The 19,985-nt window shown below is 37.0% G+C and overlaps 1 protein-coding gene across 2 annotated transcripts; it reads right to left on the bottom strand.

Annotated features, from left to right (window-relative positions):
• Positions 1–12,950: 12,950 nt before the first annotated feature.
• LOC110684575 lies at positions 12,951–19,620 on the bottom strand. Of its 2 annotated transcripts, none has more exons than XR_002503784.1 (2): positions 19,325–19,620; positions 12,951–13,174 (listed from the first exon to the last, which is right to left on the bottom strand). XR_002503784.1 is itself a non-coding variant. In XM_021861015.1 (2 exons), exons 1-2 carry the CDS (start codon positions 15,975–15,977, stop codon positions 13,144–13,146), a joined length of 1,215 nt encoding a protein of 404 aa, XP_021716707.1. In that variant the 5' UTR covers positions 15,978–16,302; the 3' UTR covers positions 12,951–13,143. The 2 variants fall into 2 exon arrangements, 1 of the variants encoding a protein (XP_021716707.1); XM_021861015.1 differs by lacking the exon at positions 19,325–19,620 and adding an exon at positions 14,794–16,302.
• Between the last annotated feature and the right edge of the window lie 365 nt (positions 19,621–19,985).

Raw genomic sequence — 19,985 nt, 5'->3', positions numbered from 1 at the left:
GAAAGATAGAACAAATGGTATAAAAATGAAAAAATGAACATACCTCAAGAACATCGCCATAACCGCCACGACAACTCGCACCACGCCGAAGCTTGATGATGCAGTATTTCAAAGCGTCAACCAGCTTCATGAAGCCCATCATCTCCTGGTAAGTAGGCTGAGAACAAAGCAAAGAAAAAAAATCAGTAACAAACGGTATTAAAAGGGATGAATAATGTATCAAGAAACTTACCGGCTTAAAGACATCAGGCAAAGACTCCTGCGCCTGTCTGAAACCCTCAGGCGCATCAGCAATATGGTCCTCAGTAATACCAATCGGCCCTAGGTAGCGGACGGATTGAGGCATAATCTCAATCTTCCCCACACGGCGAACAGTCGTCTAAAAATATGATCGAATAATCAGGTTATTCGACGGTTTAAACAGAGACTAGGAACAAAATTCTCAAAAGAAATCATACCTCAGGAAGACGGGGTGGAGGAGCCAAGGAGGGAAGCAATTCCTGCGCATAATCGCCCTCCATACGCACAAGCTCCTGCCAAGGAAAAGTGTAGCGCTCTCCCATGTTTATCAACTCCCTAAGCAAGAGAGAGTCCAATATCGACTCCGGTGGAGACAAGGGCACCACAAAGCGATCATCAATGTGCTGACGAATGACACGCTCCCCAAGATGCCAGACAAAGTGTCCAGTACCAACAAAAACAGTGTGGTACGCCGAAAGCTGCAAGGCCTCGGGAAGATTGATCATCCCTTCCAAAGGACGATACTAGACATCAATAGAAACCTGAAAACCATAAAAAGTTGCAATGAAACGCCGAAAATAACGTCAAGATAGAAAATAACGGGCTACAAAAGTAATTCTTACACCACAAGAAGAGGTGCCTCGGCGTGGCATCCCGCGTAGCGCAGGGACAGACTCCACTCGTGACTCACCTCAGTCACACCAGCTGGCTCCGACAAGGAAGTCATTGACCGCTCCACGACGCCGTCGAGGGGCCAATCCAGGAAAGTACTCATAGAACCATAGTTGCAATGAAAAGTAATCTTTGAGCACATGAGTCGAACAAATTAGACCAATTCAAAACAAGAAGAGGAAAGATCGTCACCTCTACGACTTTCCATGAACCATAGACAGTGACAAGGGCCTGGTCGTTCAGCTGCCTACAGCCATGACGTAACGACAAGAGAAGATAGGCATATACAAGAATGGCCCAACTAAAGGATCCTATCTCACTAATCCTGAGCAAAGAAGGAAGGTAGCAAACGAGCGCACGCGAACTCCTATTAGGAGAAAGAGTCATGGAAATAAAAAAGAAGATCAACACTCGCTGCTCAGGTGATGTCTCATCCATGTCAAAGCCACGGGCCAGAACATAAGCAACTCTAATCGCTCGCTCATAAGACCACCTCGAGACACCAGCTAAGTCCTGATGTGCTGAACAATCGGACCCAACAAATCGGCTGCCTTAACCGTCCCCCTAGAAAGATCAGACATCTGCTGTACGGCCCTGTCGGTGAAGCTTAGACCACTGATCATGCTAAAATCCAGAGAGGTCACTGTCATCTCCCCCCAAGAAAAGTGAAAAGTGTTGGTAGTATCCCAAAAAACTCCAGCAAAGCGCGAACGACGGTCGCGCCACAACCCCGGGGGCTGCGAGACCCTACGATAACCGAATAAACGTCTATTAAGCCAGCAGATTCCCACAAGGCGTTTGTAACAGGATCCCTCGTGAGAATCCCATGAAGCCGAGGAATCAAATCTCCAGCTCAAGAACCGTGATGACGAAGCGTGCCATCGATTGTGCCGGTAAGTGGACGGTGAAAAACGTGGTTCTCACGGCAGAAAACCAACTCATCTGACGACCACGGAGGTGGAACCCACCGTCGTCCATGCCCTCAAGAATTGTGGGAGTGTCCTCCCGAAAAGCCTGACGCCGGCCACTAGTGGAAAGATCGCGATCATGTTGTCTAGGCATGCTATTACAAAAATAAAATCTTAATGCTTAGCATCATTTCCTAAGTTATTTAGTTATTTATTTCAAACAGCTTAACGGTTATTTCAAGTTGCATTTTCTATTATACACTAAATTTTTATCTCAAGGCTAAAAATTAGCAAAATAATGGAATTATTTCTAGTATTTAGTTTCTCCATGACGAACTAATACTATGTTCTCCTAATTGCATGATACTATGTTCTCCATGACGATGTAGTATACACAAAAAACAAAACATGTTTCAAAATTGCACACAAACCATAGATCGACACATCATGGCATATTTTACAAGATCTACAACCAATATATCATCAATACAAGTGTAAAGGAACGACAAAATAACAAGAACATCATTTCGCAAAAGTAGTACCAAGAAAGGGGGATTTTCTCAATTCTTCACCAAATCATGCAATTTTTGTCTCAAATCGCTCACAAACACACATACATACATATACAAGCTAATTCATGACAACAATTTCTACATAAAACCTCAAAATAAAAAACCTCCAAATTGATTTTTCAAGGGTTTTTGCATGAAATCACTCACTTGAAGCAAAATTCGAGACGAAAAGCAAGAGAACTTACATGGATCTAAGTACGAATTCAAAAATAAGTAAGATAGCAAAAATTTTGAGTGAATTTGGTGAAGAAACTAGCTTGAAACTACTCGAGAAAAAGTGTGGGATGCAGCACCCAAATACCGCGACACGGTTAGCCAAAGCCGTGACACGGTGTTCCAGGACCATGTCACGGTGAACCTGGGACGCGGCGGAGCTCCGGCCTGCAGCGACGAGCATTGGAACTGCAGCAGCGGCGAACAGTAATGGAGAAAAATAAAATAAAGCGAACAAAACAGCAGTAGGACCGCCGTGTCAGTGTGACAGAAATCGTGGCACGGTAAAGACGACCGTGCGCCAGTATAGCCCCGCCGTGGCTCGGCAGCCTGAGCAATTTAAAATAAAAAAATGGAGAAGAGAAAGAGCAGAAGAAGAAAGAAAATGGTGAAGAGCATCTAGAATTTAAAGACAAAAAAGTGACCATTACACGACTCCGTTCCATTCTACGTTTTCCGTTACCGAGTAACAGTGTTGACGCGTGTGGCGTGGAGTTTTGCACATGGCACGTGGGCATTGTGTGAAAAAAGAAAAAAAAAATCCCGCGACACGGGAAATGCATCGTCTGACGGGATTGGTTCACCGTGTCGCGGGTCATTTCCACGTGGCGCGGTGACCATTTTGGTTTCCTGCATACTCCTTGAAGTTGTCAGCGAATATTCTTGGCATTTTGACCAAAATTGCATGATTTTCCGCGCAAATTGGATAGTTAATTTCTCATTAAATTACGCCGAAAATTCTAACTGTTATTTAAAGGGTATCAAAATTACCGTTTTACCCCTAGCAAGCTTCAGAGTCAATTTGTCGATATTTTAAACACCTAATAATGTTATCCATGCTAGAGGAAAACCGACAACTGATATAATATGGTCGGATAGTCGACTTGAAGGTGTGAATCATCTGCGGTCCACGTTCGGGGATAATCGAACCATCATACACTTGCAAATTTCAGCGATTATATTAGTTGTCGGTTTTCCTCTAGCATGGAAAACATTATCGGTGGATTTTTCTTCAAGTATAGAAAACCGCCAAGTCGGCTTTCCTCAAGCATGGAAAGCGTTATCGGTGGATTTTTCTTCAAGTATAGAAAACCGCCAAGTCAACTTTCCTTAAGCATGGAAGACATCATCGGTGGATTTCTTCAAGCATAGCATGACACCAAAATCATACTTCGACTTTCCTCAGGCATGGAAAGTATCATCCGGTATATTTCTTCAGGCTTAGAAAGCTACCAAATTCATCAGTCGGCTTTCCTCAGGCATGGAAAGCATTTTGACAAACGTCATCCGGTGGATTCCTTCAAGCATAGGAAGTTGCCAAACTCATTTGTCACCGACACACTGGTGCCTGATATGTATTCTATACTTTTACTCTTTAATATGTGGAATTAACATATTTCTACAGGTATCGGCGTATATAGAGTGATTTAGGATCGCAGAACGTCTTAAATCATTCTCCGTCCCTATCGACTACTTTAACTATCGTTTTCTAAACTAACGTTTCTACAAACTCAATCAAAGTGGGGGCTTCTCTAGACACATAAAAATGTCTCCCCAAAACCAAACCCGATGATGAACGACCTTTCACTACCGCTATTGGTCGGGTTTAGTATTTAATCCCGAGAGTGCTTAAAAAATTGTATTTAATTAAATTCAATATTTGAATAGTCCATGGATCAATATTGATGTTTAGTCAAAAGCATAGTTTTTAATTTCAGCCCACACCCTTTTTTATTTTATTGTTTTATTATTTTTTTTGGCCCAAACCTTTTATTTATTTTATTTACTTATTTTCTTATTTTAGCCCAAATAATAAAAATAATAAATTAGAAATGGCCCAAAATTATCAATCAGCACTTAAAATGCTGAGCGAAATTAGGGTTAAAATATGAATTTAGACGAAAAAACAGACCAGGACTCCCACTTTACAGCATCTGTCCACCGTGTCACGGGAAACTGTTCCGTCTGACGGTGGGATTCCCCATGACATGGGACACCTGCTGTTACACGGGGGTTTCTATGTCCTTTCCGCGTAAACCCTTAACGCGATTTCTCCCCCGTTCACTAAATATTTTGATCGTCACACAGCAGTACACCGTGTCACGGGAATGTTCCCCGTCTGACGGTGGGATTTCTCGTTTCACGGTACACATTGCAGTGTCGCGGTATACTTTTTTAGAGTTTTTATCTTTTTAGGGTTCTGTAGTGTGTTCCCTTAGCACATTTTTCTATAAATATCCCTCATTTCTGATGTACGGGCATGAATTAATTCTTTATTTTTTCTCTCCTTTATGCTCTAGCCTAAACACTAGCCTACCCTTCTTCTTTCAAAATTCCTTCTTCAAGCACTCCAAGGAGTCCATACTTTACTCGTGGTTCCATCCTTATGCCAAGGCGTGAAAGGTAGAATTGTTTGAGGGTTTGGCCCCAAATCAACTCTACTTAATTTAATTTAATTTAATTTAATTATTGTTTTATTATTATTTCCTTGAAGTTACTAACTCGTTTATTAGTTTATAGTTGCAAGCAAACAGAATCAAAGTAAGAATTATGTGCCTTTTATTTCTATTATTTTTCTAACGACTTTATATTGTTGGAATTATCTTTAAATGGCTTCCAATGTTAATGTATATTCTATTATTATTATTTATTTATCACCATTTTGCATGTTTAAAGGGAATATGTAATTGAAAATCACGCCTAATAAGATAATTTGGACGACCATTTAGGTTCCTTTTTAATCTTGTTATTTAATCAAGTGATCACAGTATATTAGAATTATATGTTGCATTAATATTCAACCTATTTAGCTTAATAATATATTGGAGCAAATTGAATTGTTGTTTGTATGCCTTTGAGATCCTTGGAATCACTTTTAATTATAAGAATCGAGTAAAGGCCAATACGGGCGAATGTTACTCCATGACTCACTTCGTACCATCATCCCCGATCCTCCTTTCGTGGTTTTGAACCATATGGAGTTAGTAATATTATGGATTATAAATGGGGTGTAACCTTCACGGGTCAATCGTTGTTGCCTTTCATTGTCCCTTATCGTGGTTGCCTTTTTATGATCCGTGAACGGTTTACGAGTTCCTTAAAAACTTGTTGGCGGCTCCCTACTTTCCTTGTCCCTAATTTCATATGTCAATTCCCACTTCCTAAGAGTGCCAAGCATATTCACAACATGCTTTAACGTAGGCGCACTTCGAACGACGCCTACAACAGTCTAAGAGGGATTCTTAGGAGTGCTGGTGCTAATATATCAGGATTAGCTAGATAGGATTTGATCTTTTCAAAGGCTCTTTGGCACTTGTCGTCCCATATTACTGGCACATTCTTCTTGAGTTTCTTGAATATTGGTTCACATATTGTTGTTAACTTGGATATAAACCTGCTTATGTATTGTAACGGGCCAATGGATTCCCGAATTTTCTTTTTGATTTTAGGCAGCGGCATTGGCATGATTGCCTTTATTTTAGTTTGGCCTATTTATAATCCTCTCGAGCTAATGACGTATCCCAAGAGTTTTCCTGAGGTGACTCCAAAAGCACACTTAGATGGGTTCAACCTCATAATGTATCTCCTTAGCCTTTCGATGAATTTTCATAAGGCTACCAAATGCCCTGAACGATATTTTGATTTTACAATCATATTATCCACATAGACTTCAACTTCCTTGTGCATCATGTCATGGAGTAAGGCAGTCGCTGCTTGTTGGTAAGTGGCACCCGCGTTTTTCAACCCGAATTGCATTATCGTGTAACAGTTAGTGCCCCTAGGTGTTATGAATGTCGTCTTCTCCATGTCTTCTTCTGCCATGAGAATCTAATTATACCCTGGGTATCCGTCCATATACGAGAGAAGCACGTGATTCGCTGTATTGTCCACTAGAATGTTGATGTGTGGTAAAGGGAAGTCATCCTTTGGACTTGCCTTATTTAGATCTCTATATTCGACACACATTCTTACCCTTTCATCCTTCTTTGGAACTAGGACTACATTTGCGACCCATTCGGGGTATTTGGAGACCTTGATAAAACCTGCAGTAATTTGTCTTTGTACCTCTTCTTTTTTTTTAAGAGCTACGTCGAGTTTCATTTGAGGTAAATTTTGTTTTACAGGTTTCATTCTCAGAATTTGTGGTATTGTGTGTTGAGATATTTCTCTATTTATTCCTGGAATATCTTCATATGACTAGGTGAGTATATCAAATAATTATTTTAATAGATTAATTAAATTGGTTCTTTCATCTTGATTAAGTGTTAGTCTGATTTTAAATTCTCTTTTAATGGTTGGATCCTTTGAGATATAAACCGTTTCAGTGTCTTTAATTACTGGTGTTCTATTCTCAAGTTTTCCATTGCTTTAAATATTTCTTTGCGATTTTCATTGTCAATTAAGTAATGCTCGTCATCTTGGCTTAAAGAATAACACGAGGAGTAAGCAAATGAAGACATATTATTAAACTCATAAACCATTACATCAAATAAAGAAATGTCTTCTGGAACTCAACTACTAACTATTCTAGGAGAAGGTGCTAAAACAGAAGAATTGGGGGAAGGTGCTATAGCAAGAGGCTTAGAAGACTCGATAGGGGAAGACTCTGACTCGGACTCTGACACAGAACACTCTTCAAACATTGGCCCTTTTCTTGTTGTTATAGACATCTTTCTTTCACTTGGAGTAGTCACCTTCACGGTCTTTCGCCATCCTTGAACTAATCCCTCTCCTGGAGTGATAAGCTTAGAAGGGTCAAAGTTATCACTTTGTAGTACCATTTGAATGAGCAAGGAGTTATCCTTAATATAAGTTGGCTCATTCTTCTCGTGCCCAAAGATAAGTCCCATGACATTAAAGTCAAAGCATGGGGGTACTTTCTCCTTCAGGAAAGGAGTTGGGATATCATCTAGAAAGTTGCAATCCAAGAAGATTTCAAACCCAGGTTGTCTTATCCCATTCTTAACAAAGGGTTCAGGAAATTCATGGCATTGGTAATCCTCCCCCTCTCTTATGAATTGTCTATTTAGGGTGATAGGATAATGATCCATTGGGATTGGTTTCTTTTGGGTACGAGCATTCCTACGCGAATTGGCTTTTTCCTGGGCTTGCTTAAGTTCTTCTAGAGTCGTTTCAAAACCAAGTCCAAAAGTGTCCAATTTAGGGAGGCTAGGTAGTCCTATTTGCTTTGCTATTTCCTTATTCTTTCTAAGAGTCATTCCAGGAAAGTGTCCTTGTTTTATGAGGATAGCATTTACTGTCATGTTGGAGTGGAGGTCGTAGTGAAGAGGGGTCCTTTCATCCTGCTCGTTAAGGAGACATCTTCGTTAAAGCCCAAAAAAATCTTCATCATTTTCATTGTGCTACACATTTATGATTGGATTTTCGATGGCCTTAATTCTCATTGGAGAAGCATCAATTGGAATAGGGATCCCTCCAACTATATCTTCACCTGTTGATGAAGGTATTTCCTTAAGGTCATGAACCTAAGGGTGTCCCAACAATAAGTTGAAAGATGCTTTAATATCTACCACTTGAAAAGTAGTAGCATGTTCCTTGACTGCTGCCGTTACATTCATGGTTATTGTTCCGAGGGCTTGGAGGCAAGTGTTGTCATAAGCTCTTATTCCCTGTGTAGATGAAGACAAGTCTTCATCCCTTATTCCTAATATTCTCACAGTTCGAAGTTAACAAACATTAATTGCTGATCCATTATCTACCAGAGTCATTGGGACATTCATCGTCTTGCAGATTACTGTGAGATTTAAGGCTTTGTTGTGTTTGTCACCTTCCGAAGGTAGATCCTTGTCAGAAAAGGTGATCAAGTTGATGGGACTAGGAAGATTACTCGTCAGAAAGTTAGCCAACCCCTTAGAAGTGGTTTCAGAATCTTTTCCTATCTTAGCTAGGGCATCCATTACTTCTACCTTATGTTGATGGGATATGGCTAATAGTTTCCATACATTGATCCCGACCATAATCATTTTGAGTTGTTTGACAACATCGTTGTCTTCTATGATAGGTATGGTAACTTATTGAGTAGTAGGAGTAGGTTGTTGTGCGGTAATGGGAGGTTGCATTCTCCCAGATATTGTGAGAAAGTCTATGGGTGAATCTTATTCATCCCAAGTATCCTCCACTGGATATATTGTTGAGAGTGGGGTTTCCTCAATATCCTTGAGGCAAACGTCCTCATCATCACCTTCCCAAACTCCATTGATGGTAGCATCTTTCTCTTGTGGAATTTAGACCAACTTTTTATTATCAATCAGTTTTTGAATTAAATCCTTGAATTTAAAACAATGTTTTATAGTATGTCCTCCTAATTTATGATAAGGACATAAAATCTTTTTGTCCTCTTTAGTGATTAAAATGGTCATGGTTATAGAGGTTTGATCTTGCCACTCTCGAAGAGCATTTTGAACATATTTGCATATGTGGTCCCAATTGGAGTATAGGATTTATTGCTCCTTTTTGGTGTTTTGACTACTTGGAGAGAAAATGGCTTCCTCTTAGTAGTCTCTATAAGTGTCATCTCTTTATTAACATGCTTACTTTGTTCTAGTTCTAACTTTGTGCATTCAAGAACTTCTCTACACATGTCTATTGTTTTCCTCATTGTATTTATGATGATCAAAACGTTTTCTTTAGGGGCAAGTTGTTGACCTAGGGCCCAATCACTCACGGCATCAAAAAATATGTCCTCTTCTTCTTCAATGGCATGAATTTCTTCAACTGGTTTGATTAGAGATGATGGGTCGACATGGTTTTCCTCATTAGAAATAGCCAAGGAGTTAGAAAGTGACGCACTGTTGATACTTGGCTTCTGACTTGCAAGAGGCACTGGGAGTTTATTTTTATCGATTAAGTCTTGGATAGCTTCCTTTAGCTTCCAGAAATTCTCAGTAAGATGGCCCCTAACATGATGGTATTTGCAGTGTGCATTGGGATTCCAATTAGTCGTTCTCCTTTCTACGGGTGGATCTCCAAATGGTTCAATAGGAGTTATAAGACTTTTTGCATGAAGACGGTCAAATGCGCTGTCATAACACATACCAATAGGAGTAAAGGTTCTCCTAAATGGTTTATTTTGTCCTTGATTATTCATGCCAAGGACTTCATTCAGATTAAAGGTGCTTACATTGTTTGAGTGGGTGGTTTTAGAAGAAGAAGGATTGTCACTCTTATTTCCTTTCCAACCACTTTTAGAGTTATTGTTAGCAGCTTTTTTGCTTTGCAAGGTCATCTTCAAGATTGATTCCAATGTCATAAACGTCCTTGATGGTATTCAAGTTGCTTTGGTACCTGAGATGTTTGGAATACTTTTCTTGGAGATTCATTAAGAATAACCTCACAGACTCTTTTTTAGAAGGCACCTCAATCATCTTAGCGGAAGTTTCCCTCCACTTATTAAAGAAAGAAGTAAAACCTTCATTCTCTTTTTGTTTAAGTATATCAAGCTCCCTATGATCAGTTTCAACTTGAATATGACATTTATATTTATCAATGAAAGCGTTTAAAATAGAATCTTAAGTAGAGGTTTTCTCTTTGTCAAGGGAAAAGAACCATTGTTGACAAACGCTTTCAAGAGATAAAGAAAACAATGACTGAAAGACTTTCCTATCAATCCCCTTAATATTAATTATGGTCTCAAAAGTTTTTAAGTGGAAATAAGGATTGTTAGTTGCCTAGAACCTAGGGATTTCATTGGCATTGAAATTTTGTGGAAGAAGCTCCTTGTCCACTAGGACCCCTTGTGAGCTAATGCCCTGGAACCTATGTATAGTCATTGGAGAGTTTGCTGAAGCTTTCTTGAGTTTCCTAAGTTCGTTGACTTCTTCTTGAGTTGCCATTATCTTCTTAGCTTTTCTTTTCCGACTGATTGATTTGTTAAAAAGTAGTACTAGAACAAAGGTGTTGTCCTTGATTAATCACCCTTACTTTCTTGACCAAGCGCTGTAAATTAAACTTTTCTATTTGTTTTAATGACTTCACTCAAATTGACTTGAACTTTATTGGTTTCTAAAAAAACAAAAAAGCAAAAATTAGGTGATATTTTTTAGAATCAAGTAAAGGTTCAAAGGTTCAAACAAGTATGGTTTAATTGGAGGGTTAATATCCAACTTACCCCCTAAAAAATGACGGAAAACACGTGCATACAACTCTCTAGACACGGTCAAAGTGTGACATACATATTAAGTGCGTGCTTTAATAGTGAGTAGCGATAACATGCTTTGACTCTTGTGTGAGACCATGGGACTACGTGTTTATACCCTATTAAGGATTAAACATAAACTGATTAATTAGATTTGTTGTACTTTGAAGACTCGAGCAGAAAACTAGATTATCGCCGGATCAACAGGACTGTCGCCACACGCTAAAGACTAGCGCCAGACGACAACATTGTTGCCTGTCGCTAATCACTAGCGCGTAGTGCTACATCCCAAACTTTTGTGCCATTGCTGGAACATTGGTCTGGGACTATTAATAGTATTTTATTCTAAAGGGACAAGCCTTAAGTTCGTACTAAGTTAGGTTCGATCAATTTATTTAGACTTTAATCATATATATTAATTAATTAATTAAGCAAAGTCCTTTAGTCATTAATTAGTTCATTTAAACTCATTCACAAATCAAACAAACGGTTAGTGTAAACACATATAGGTTATGCAAAAGCAAATAATGCACAAGAAGTCAAATAGTCACAATTTGATGCAATGAGTTTGCAACCTAACCATGGCTCTAGGTCACTAAAGTTCAAGGATATGGTTTAGTCAAAGAGGCTCCATGGTTATGAGTTCGGATGCATCGCGCAGAAGCCTTACCTTTGGAAGGGTTGGCGCGAGTAGATGGAACCCCGCGAGTTAAACTCGCTTCAACATTTGGTGAATTAAACAAACTCGGATGTACCCTTCGTTGGTAGGAGCGTTCGATCGGGTAGATGGAGCGCGAATTCACATAGGGTTATGGCCATATGTAGAACACGTATGGGTTCCAAAAAAAGGGAAAACTCAATCAAGAAGTAAAACTGAACAAACAGTACTAGAGCTGGTCGAATGAAGAAGGTAGATTTCTAGCTCGGTATTGGAAGAACTTGGTGCGAGACTACAGTGCCCGTCGCCAGACTATGGCACTGTCTCCGGACGACAATTACAGTCGTCAGGCGACAGAGCCATCGCTTGGCGATGGCGCTGTTTTCTCAGGGCTAGTTCCTACATGCCTTAACAGCTTTTTGTTCTTGAATTTTCTAGTTTTTCGCAGCGTTATTTCGATTTTAGTTGTGAAAGATATTTCCCTAATTTCCTACGTGTAAAAATCCTATGTTTCTGACGCATCTCGAATGGTCTTTCCAATGCAGACCTTTTTTATGCTTATGCCACTAATGTTAATCAAAATTACACACATGAAATACTTATAACTTTTCGAGTCTCCATAGACGAGTCCCACTCTGATTATACACTTAAGCATGATGGGGTCCAAAGTGAAGGAAGCTAGAGCAAAAGAGTCGCCAACAAGTTTTAGGAACTTGTAAATCGTTCACAAGGGGAAGGTTAAACCCCTTCACGATCCATGAGATTGCTAACTTCATAGTGGTTTGGATCCATGACAGGATATTCGGGGATGAAGGTGCTAATCCAACCTAAAGAGATTGAACTTGCCCTAAAAATAGTCCTATACATTATTCTTCTCATATTTATGTGCGCTTTTTAACTAACATGCAATCATAGGGTTAACCCTAAACCTGTTTAATCTATGTTTATTGAATATTAATGCACAAATAAATCTATTATTGTTGATCACTTGAATTATAATCATATTAACCCACTACTACATTTTTGATCTATTGCAACCCCTAATTCCATTGCATTAGGCATCAAAATCTGTGGCATTAGGTCTACTGCAACGGCCATGTACCGTGGCATCTGCTGGCGTTGCAGTAGGTCTAATGCCATGGTATTTGACACCTAATGCCATAGTATCTATGATCCGTTGCGTTAGCTTAATACCTGATGCTACGACATAATTTATTCGTGGCAATAGATTACTAACTAATAATTATGATGAAATTGGCACCTAATGCAACGGATGAAGCGTTGTATAGAGTATGTATCTACTGCAACGATATTATTATTATTATTATTATTATTATTATTATTATTTATTTATTTATTTATTTATTTATTTTTTTAGAATGAAACGGTAATATAAAATATATGTGTTCGTTATATTAGTTGTAAATCACTTATTAGTCTCTACAAATCAAAATACACTAACAACAGAAACAAAAAATCATTAAATTTATATATAATAATTATAATGCTAATAAATACGTACATTACAAAATATTACTTGCTTGTTTTCGGTATTACACCCTACTAATAAACTAAAGTTATATAATTGATTTAATTGTCCAAAATACAAATTCCAACATATATGTAAGCCGGATTTTCTAAATCTTCACAAACTTTAACTTAATAGAATAGAAGTCGCCAACATATTTGCACCATTTGTGTTAGATGACTAGTCGTTTAGTCACTTTACTTCATCTCCATTTTGCTTGCCATGCACCTACACCGAAAATAGAATTAAATAATAGAACTAAATAATAGAAAATAATTAAACTAAATAATAGAACTAAATCAAGGAAACTCATAAAGCATAGTACAACAATTGTAGTATTTCATATGATAGAGGAATTGGAACGAAAACCTTAATAAAAGTAAAGCAATCTTAGAGCCTAGAAAAGCAAAGTCCGATTTAAGAGACGTATACCAGTGACCTCGCACCTCTACACCAAGGTCTTAACAGTACAGTGCCCTTGACCCTGTTCGAACACTAAGAAAATCAAGACTTGGGCTTGACATCCTTCAGGACTCAGGAAAATGTCCTAACCCTAAGTTCAAACCCATCATCTTTAAAAAAAAAAAAAAAAAAAAGTTAAAACCCATCATGACCTGATCATAAATTCAGCTTAAATCTAACATCAGGCTGGAATTTTCGTCAATGCTCAACATGACAAAAATTACAAGATTTGAGGCCCAATGCAAATCACATGTAAGCAACCAATCAGGACAAGCATACCAGTAAAAGCATAATGAACGATTATTCAAAATTATAAAAATTAAAAAGAATCAACCTGGTCAATTGCACAAGGAATTAAACACCAAACATTATCTTGGCCAGCAAATAGGTGAGGGAATGAACTGGAAAGGCAGGAGCTGCCTTAGTTGTTGAAAAAAATACTTTGCCAATGTTATCTTCATTAGTAAAACAATTGTAGTATTTCATAACTAACTATTGCTTTTGACATATTATGAAAGTGATGTGTGATGAATCAAGAGCAGACCGTACAACCACCAATGCCCATTTCTAAGTTTATAATGACTCATTAACCATCAGTGTTAGCTATAAGAAATATAAGTAGTTATCCAACTATATTTTTGTTTCAGCTTCACAAAAGAAATTTCATCATTATATATATGGATACTTAATCTATTTCTCTGTTATCCATAGGAAACACATGACCTCTCAAGTTTGAACATCAATTTCCCAAAAGTAGGACTAAAGTCTAATCTGCACAGGACACACATGACCTTTCAAGTCTTTATACTTAATGTTCTGCTCACTTCCAAACAGAATTCTGAAGACATACGAGTTAAAAAGCAAAAGCAAAAGCAACTATTAATTACAAGCATAAATTTTAAAGATACGTGAAAGAGAGCTCTAACACGTTTCGAGTGCTCTCTATAAATAGAAGACAAACAAATCCTCATAAACAACAAAGCAAAACAACTTTCCAGTGAAGGATATTCCGAATACTTACTCATCAAGAATAGGGTCAGACCTCCATTGGAGGAGAAAACAGGACACCAATTGAAGGAAGTTTTAGGGATCAACACCGAGAGTCAACTCAACATTTCGGAGTAAGAAAAAAAAAAGCAGAAAATCAAATGAACTAGAAGAAAAATTCCATTAAGAGAGTGATAGCCTAAAGTTATCTTGTGAACTGCTATTCTTTTGTATTGCTGCCTGGAACGTTTATTTAATAAAATCAAGCTTGATTTCTGCCATATCCTTGTGCGTGTGTGTTTTTTGTGATTGATCGAGGTTGAAAGCCACTCCATTTCAAATAAAACGCAGCAGCAAACAAAAGCTAGACATAATTAGTAGAAAATAATATATGTTACCTGATTGATTGTGGCTCCAGATTTAGAAGATTGCCCATTTTGGTCAACAAGAAGATGTTAGCATCCCGAAGTTGAGTCAAAATTGCATTTGTTACACTTGGTGCAAGTTGTTGTACTAATTGAGCTTGCATATTTTCTAAGAATTCCGCCAGGAATATGAAATCTGACTTGTTTTCCTTTTTCTTCAAATTTGACTTTTTCACACCTTTTCCTTGTAGGCGTACACGGCTTTTGCGCTTAGGTTCTGGAATGACTTCGGAGTAAGGGTCATTAGAGTTACTACATATACCTTTGAAAAAAGGAGAAAGTCTTATCAAAGGACTAGCAACATCTTTGGGTAATGTTGTCTTCACAACAATTGGAAGAAGATAATTCATCATAAAAAGAGCATCTTGACTTTTGTAGCCTGCTATTTTCCTTTCTCCAACTTGCACACAACGACTAAGGTTGGAAGCATAACCTTGAGGAAGCTTAGAATTTTTTATAACCTGGCAGAACTTACGCTTTTGCTCCAATGACATCCAAAAGCGAGATCTTGGAAATTCTTCACTACCATCTTCCAATTCTATTAGTTGAAGCTCCGGCATCAAATTAAGTTCTACCAAATCTCGACGAGCACTCAAATTATCCTTGGTCTTCAGAGAAATGTCTAATAATGTCCTAATGATATTATCAAAGAAAATTTTCTCAATATGCATTACATCGAGATTATGGCGATTAGAGCAATGCTTCCAATATGGTAACTCAAAAAATATGGGTATCTTTCTCCACGGATTCGGATCATCCACATCACGCCTTGGTTGTTTTTGCTTCTTTCCAAATGCATTTGGAAAATCACGCAACATATACTCAACATCAATTCCATTCAATGGAATAGGTTGACATCTTTCCTTAAGTTTTCCGTCAAAATTTCTCTTATCATGACGCCAAGGGTGAGATGGATCTAAAAATTTACGATTTGCCCTATACACAGTCTTACCACTACAAGGCAACCACTCGAAATCTGTTTCATAATGACATTCAGGGCATGCCAAGTATCCTTTTGTGCTCCACCCAGATAACATTTCATAACCCGGAAAATCACTCACGGTAGTCATCAATGCTACATGCATGTCAAACCTTTGATTAGTCGAAGCATCATAAGTTTCCAGCCCAAACTCCCACAAATCCTTCAAGTCCTTCATAAGTGGCTGCAAATATATGTCAATGTCATTGCCAGGGGAAGACGGGCCTGAATTATTAAGGCTAGCATCAAAAACTCAGGCTTCATAATCATCCAAGGAGGCAAGTTATAATTAATCAACATAACTGGCCATGTACTATGGACAATGCTCATTGAATTGAATGGGCTAAATCCATCTGTGGCTAACCCAAGTCTCACATTGCGTGGGTCATCAGAAAACTTTGGGTATAAAGAATCAAATTCCTTCCAAGCTTGACCATCATTTTCACGCCCATCAGCATGCCAAGTCATGTATTTCGCCGTCTCTTGACACAAAAATAGTCGTTGAAGCCTTTTTTTTGATTGGAAAGTACCTAAGAATCTTTTGAGGAATCCTATAGGTTTTTCCATTTTCATTTTGTATGTCATTCTTTGTGTCATTTGATTTCCATCTTGGCGTCTCACAAACATGGCAGCTTGTTGCATTTTCATGCTCTTCCCAATATATCATGCAATCATTTGGGCATGCATCTATCTTAGTGTAATCCAACCCCAACACTTTTAGAACACTTTTTTCATTCATTAAAAGAAGCTGGCAGTTTTGCATCAGGTAACACCTCCCTTATAAGCTCCAATATATCTCCAAAAGCAACATTAGTTAGCTTATAATCACACTTCAAAATAAAAAGTCGGATCATGAAGGAAAGTTTTGAATGATTTTTACAACCTGGGAACAATTCTTCCTGGCCCTCCTCAAGTAACTTATAAAACTTTATTGCCTCGTCATTTGGCCCCTTTCTAAAAGCATCACGTGCATCATGCAACAATTCTACTATGTCATCATTAAAATCATTTGGGGTTGACACTTCTTCATTATCCAAAACAGTTTGTTCCCTTTCAAAGATGACCCTAACTCTGATAGCTTATCCGTTCGCGGAATAAAACCATTACAAATAAGGTGATCTCTCATAACACCTTCATGACGCCAAAAACGATAATGACAACTTTCACAAGGACAACAAATTTGATTTCCTTGAGACTTAGAAGCAAAAGCCTTTTGTACATATTCATCTACTCCCCGTTCATATTCATCACTCCATTTGACAAACATCCACCACTCTTTAGTTCCACTATCCATACCTTAGGGTAAGTATTAAGAGGGTTATTTTACTTAATTTTTATAATAAAAACATTTAATCAATTCACTAAGAATTAAGAGAGTCACATTAATCAATTAGAAAGAATGGACATTAAATCTGCTTTACAACCACTAGGAAGAAAGAGGACTAGTCTAAAAATCAACTTCTGCTCTACAATTTAAATTATAGTCATGACTCATGAGTTGTGATACATAAGAGCATTTTCAAACATACATTTCTATGAGAAATATATATTTTATTTGAAAATAAAAATATATCATAAATCATCAACAAACTACCAATATACTCTAACAAAAAAGTTGCCAGAAGCATCACAGAAACCAAAAACAAACAAACCATATCTATACAACATTTGCCTAAACCAATCCTGATCTTTCCTAGTTTATACGGGCATCACAAAATCAGTTATATGCTAAATATCATATAACAAGTCCTTGATCGCCATTTATGGTCTTTTGAGAAAAATATTACAGTTGCAATTAAGTATTAGATCTTTAAACTAATGTCTTTATATTGTCAAAGGCAACTTTATCAAGTAATTGGTAATAAGTAGAGCTAGCTGCAACACTAAATAACTAAGGTGAAACAGTTGATGCACTAAGACTTTGTATAATCCCATAATAATGCATTTTCATTTTTAAATCTTATTAACAAGTTTGCCTATCAATTATTATGAGTTAAAGCTTGTTTTATTGCTAACTTAAGACACTATACAATGGCAGGTATCAGGGTAATCAATATATTATTTCACTAATTAAAGGTCTTAATTTAAATTTAAAAAGCACAAGTGATTAAAGTGAACAATCAACATCCCAACACCCCATAAAGAATATTCTTACTTTAACATTTAAATCTAGTCAAATTAAACGGGTTTAAAATACTCAACAACAAATAATAAAATGAAAGAAAAGAGTATCAAACTTGCATTCATACAAACTTGTGACCCACTTTACATTAATCTATTAACAATGAAAAAGAATTGAGATATTAAAAAGAGGCAAGTATAATTAGCAAGGAAAGTTAAAAAAACCTTAAACGAATAATATTAGGGGAGAGCCCATATCATAGTAGAAAGCAAGTAATTTCTCAAAATTCAACTAAGTTATTGAATGATGAAAACATTTTTAAGTCATGAAGCGCAATCATAAGTTTATTACAACAAATAATGAACAAGATCATATTTGCGTAGGCTATTTTCATTGCAACCACAATTTTAGTGATTATATATTTATATTCTTACTTTTATTTGAAAGTTCAATATTTCAACAGATGGCATGTGCATTGCATCGGCCAAATTTAAAAGTAGTATGTATGCAGAATTGCAAATGCAATTGTATCCATAACCATTTCAATGTAAGCATTATGCAATTATGAGCAAAATATTGTCACAAATATTTTACACTATCGGATTTAAATGTAAATATATATCAAATTATCAATTGGCAGTCTAGAGAAAACTAAGAAACCAAACAAAGAAACCAAACCATAAAATAAAGTTCCAATTTGTCATGTCCCAATAGCACTTTATTTTAGTTCTTTATCTTAATTATCAATTGGCAGTCTAGAGCAAACTAAGAAACCAAACCATAAAATAAAATAAATAAATAAACAAACCAAACAATCACCAACTTCTCCTAGTAACAAAATTACTCGTGATTTTTCTATTTAAAGGAAGATTTTAGCTCACCGAAATCAAAATACCCTATTCAAACCACCTTCCAGACAAGTGAAGACAATGAAATTCAACCAGATTTCTCATCAATTTCATGAATTCAGCTAAATTAAAAGAAACCCAAAAAATTTCATCAAAAACCAAATTCAGAGTACTGCAGTTCATAGTACAAAAGAAGAAAGGAAAGGAGTTGATATTAAGACATAAGCTAGCAGCTCCTAACTTAGAACATAAAGCATACAAGAAAGTAATAATAGTCGTAGATAAAGTTGAAAAAACATAGTAGCCAGGAATGTTCCCTGCTTCTTCAAACAGTTGAGATTAGTTGTGTTTTAGATCCTTGGCAAAAGCATCAGCTACATGTTTTGATATACCCACATTGGAATAAAGAAAAAGTAGACAAATAAAGAAAAAACTGGAGGAATACTCGGTTTTAGTTATCCATTTATATGAAATTTCCCCCAAAAAAAACCTATTACACTCGAAAACAAAAACGTAAAATTCAATTAAGAATCTCAAAAATGAAAATTTGTTGACCTTAAAGAGAAATTCGACCAATCAGCTAAAGGAAGGGACATGCAAGATGAAAATAGGACCGCCTGAGTGCCGCTATCAGCCACCACTGCCTGAGAGCCGCCTTAGTCGATCTACTTTCTTAGATTTCTTTGCTTAATATCCTTTTAGAATTTTGAGTAATTTTATTTAGTAATTTTCCTCTTAGAATTTTGTTGGAGTGTATAATCAAAAATGGAGAATTAGGGAAAAATGGAGAATTGGGGAAAACGTGAGAATGTGAGAAAATGGGTGCTCAGAATTGTGAGAAAATGTTAGTACAGTTCTACCTTTCCATTTTTCTTTTAATTTTTCATTATTTTAAGCCTTAGGATAGTAACACACTAACACGTGTAAGGGTTCAAATTATTCAAAATATATGGGCAAAAAAATATAGAGGGAAGTCCTGAAATTTTACGCGCCCTTCTAAATTTTTCATTATACATTTATTACATACCGTTGAATCAACTCCTTTTTTTTGTTGAAACAGTTAGGCTATTGCAACGGTTTCTAAGAGCCGTGGCATTAGCTTTACCTTTAATAACATTAATGTTAAATCCGTGGCATTAGCCTACTCTATTGCAATAGAAATTATAATACCGTTGTATTAGCCTATAATAGGCAGTTACATTTGGTCAAAAATGTA

The sequence above is a fragment of the Chenopodium quinoa genome, unplaced genomic scaffold (genome assembly GCF_001683475.1).
Source record: "Chenopodium quinoa cultivar QQ74 unplaced genomic scaffold, ASM168347v1, whole genome shotgun sequence".
Taxonomy (NCBI): Eukaryota; Viridiplantae; Streptophyta; class Magnoliopsida; order Caryophyllales; family Amaranthaceae; genus Chenopodium; species Chenopodium quinoa.
Note: the sequence above shows the minus strand (reverse complement) of the source record. Positions and strands in the feature narration are given on the sequence as shown.

Bases quoted from the DNA above. Each gene is read 5' to 3' on its own strand.
- LOC110684575 (XM_021861015.1), bottom strand. From the start codon at position 15,977: ATGAAGGACTTGAAGGATTTGTGGGAGTTTGGGCTGGAAACTTATGAT. The intron at 13,175-14,793 runs GTAACATATATT...TTTTCGGTGTAG, and splicing joins CTGGAGCCACAATCAATCAG to GTGCATGGCAAGCAAAATGG.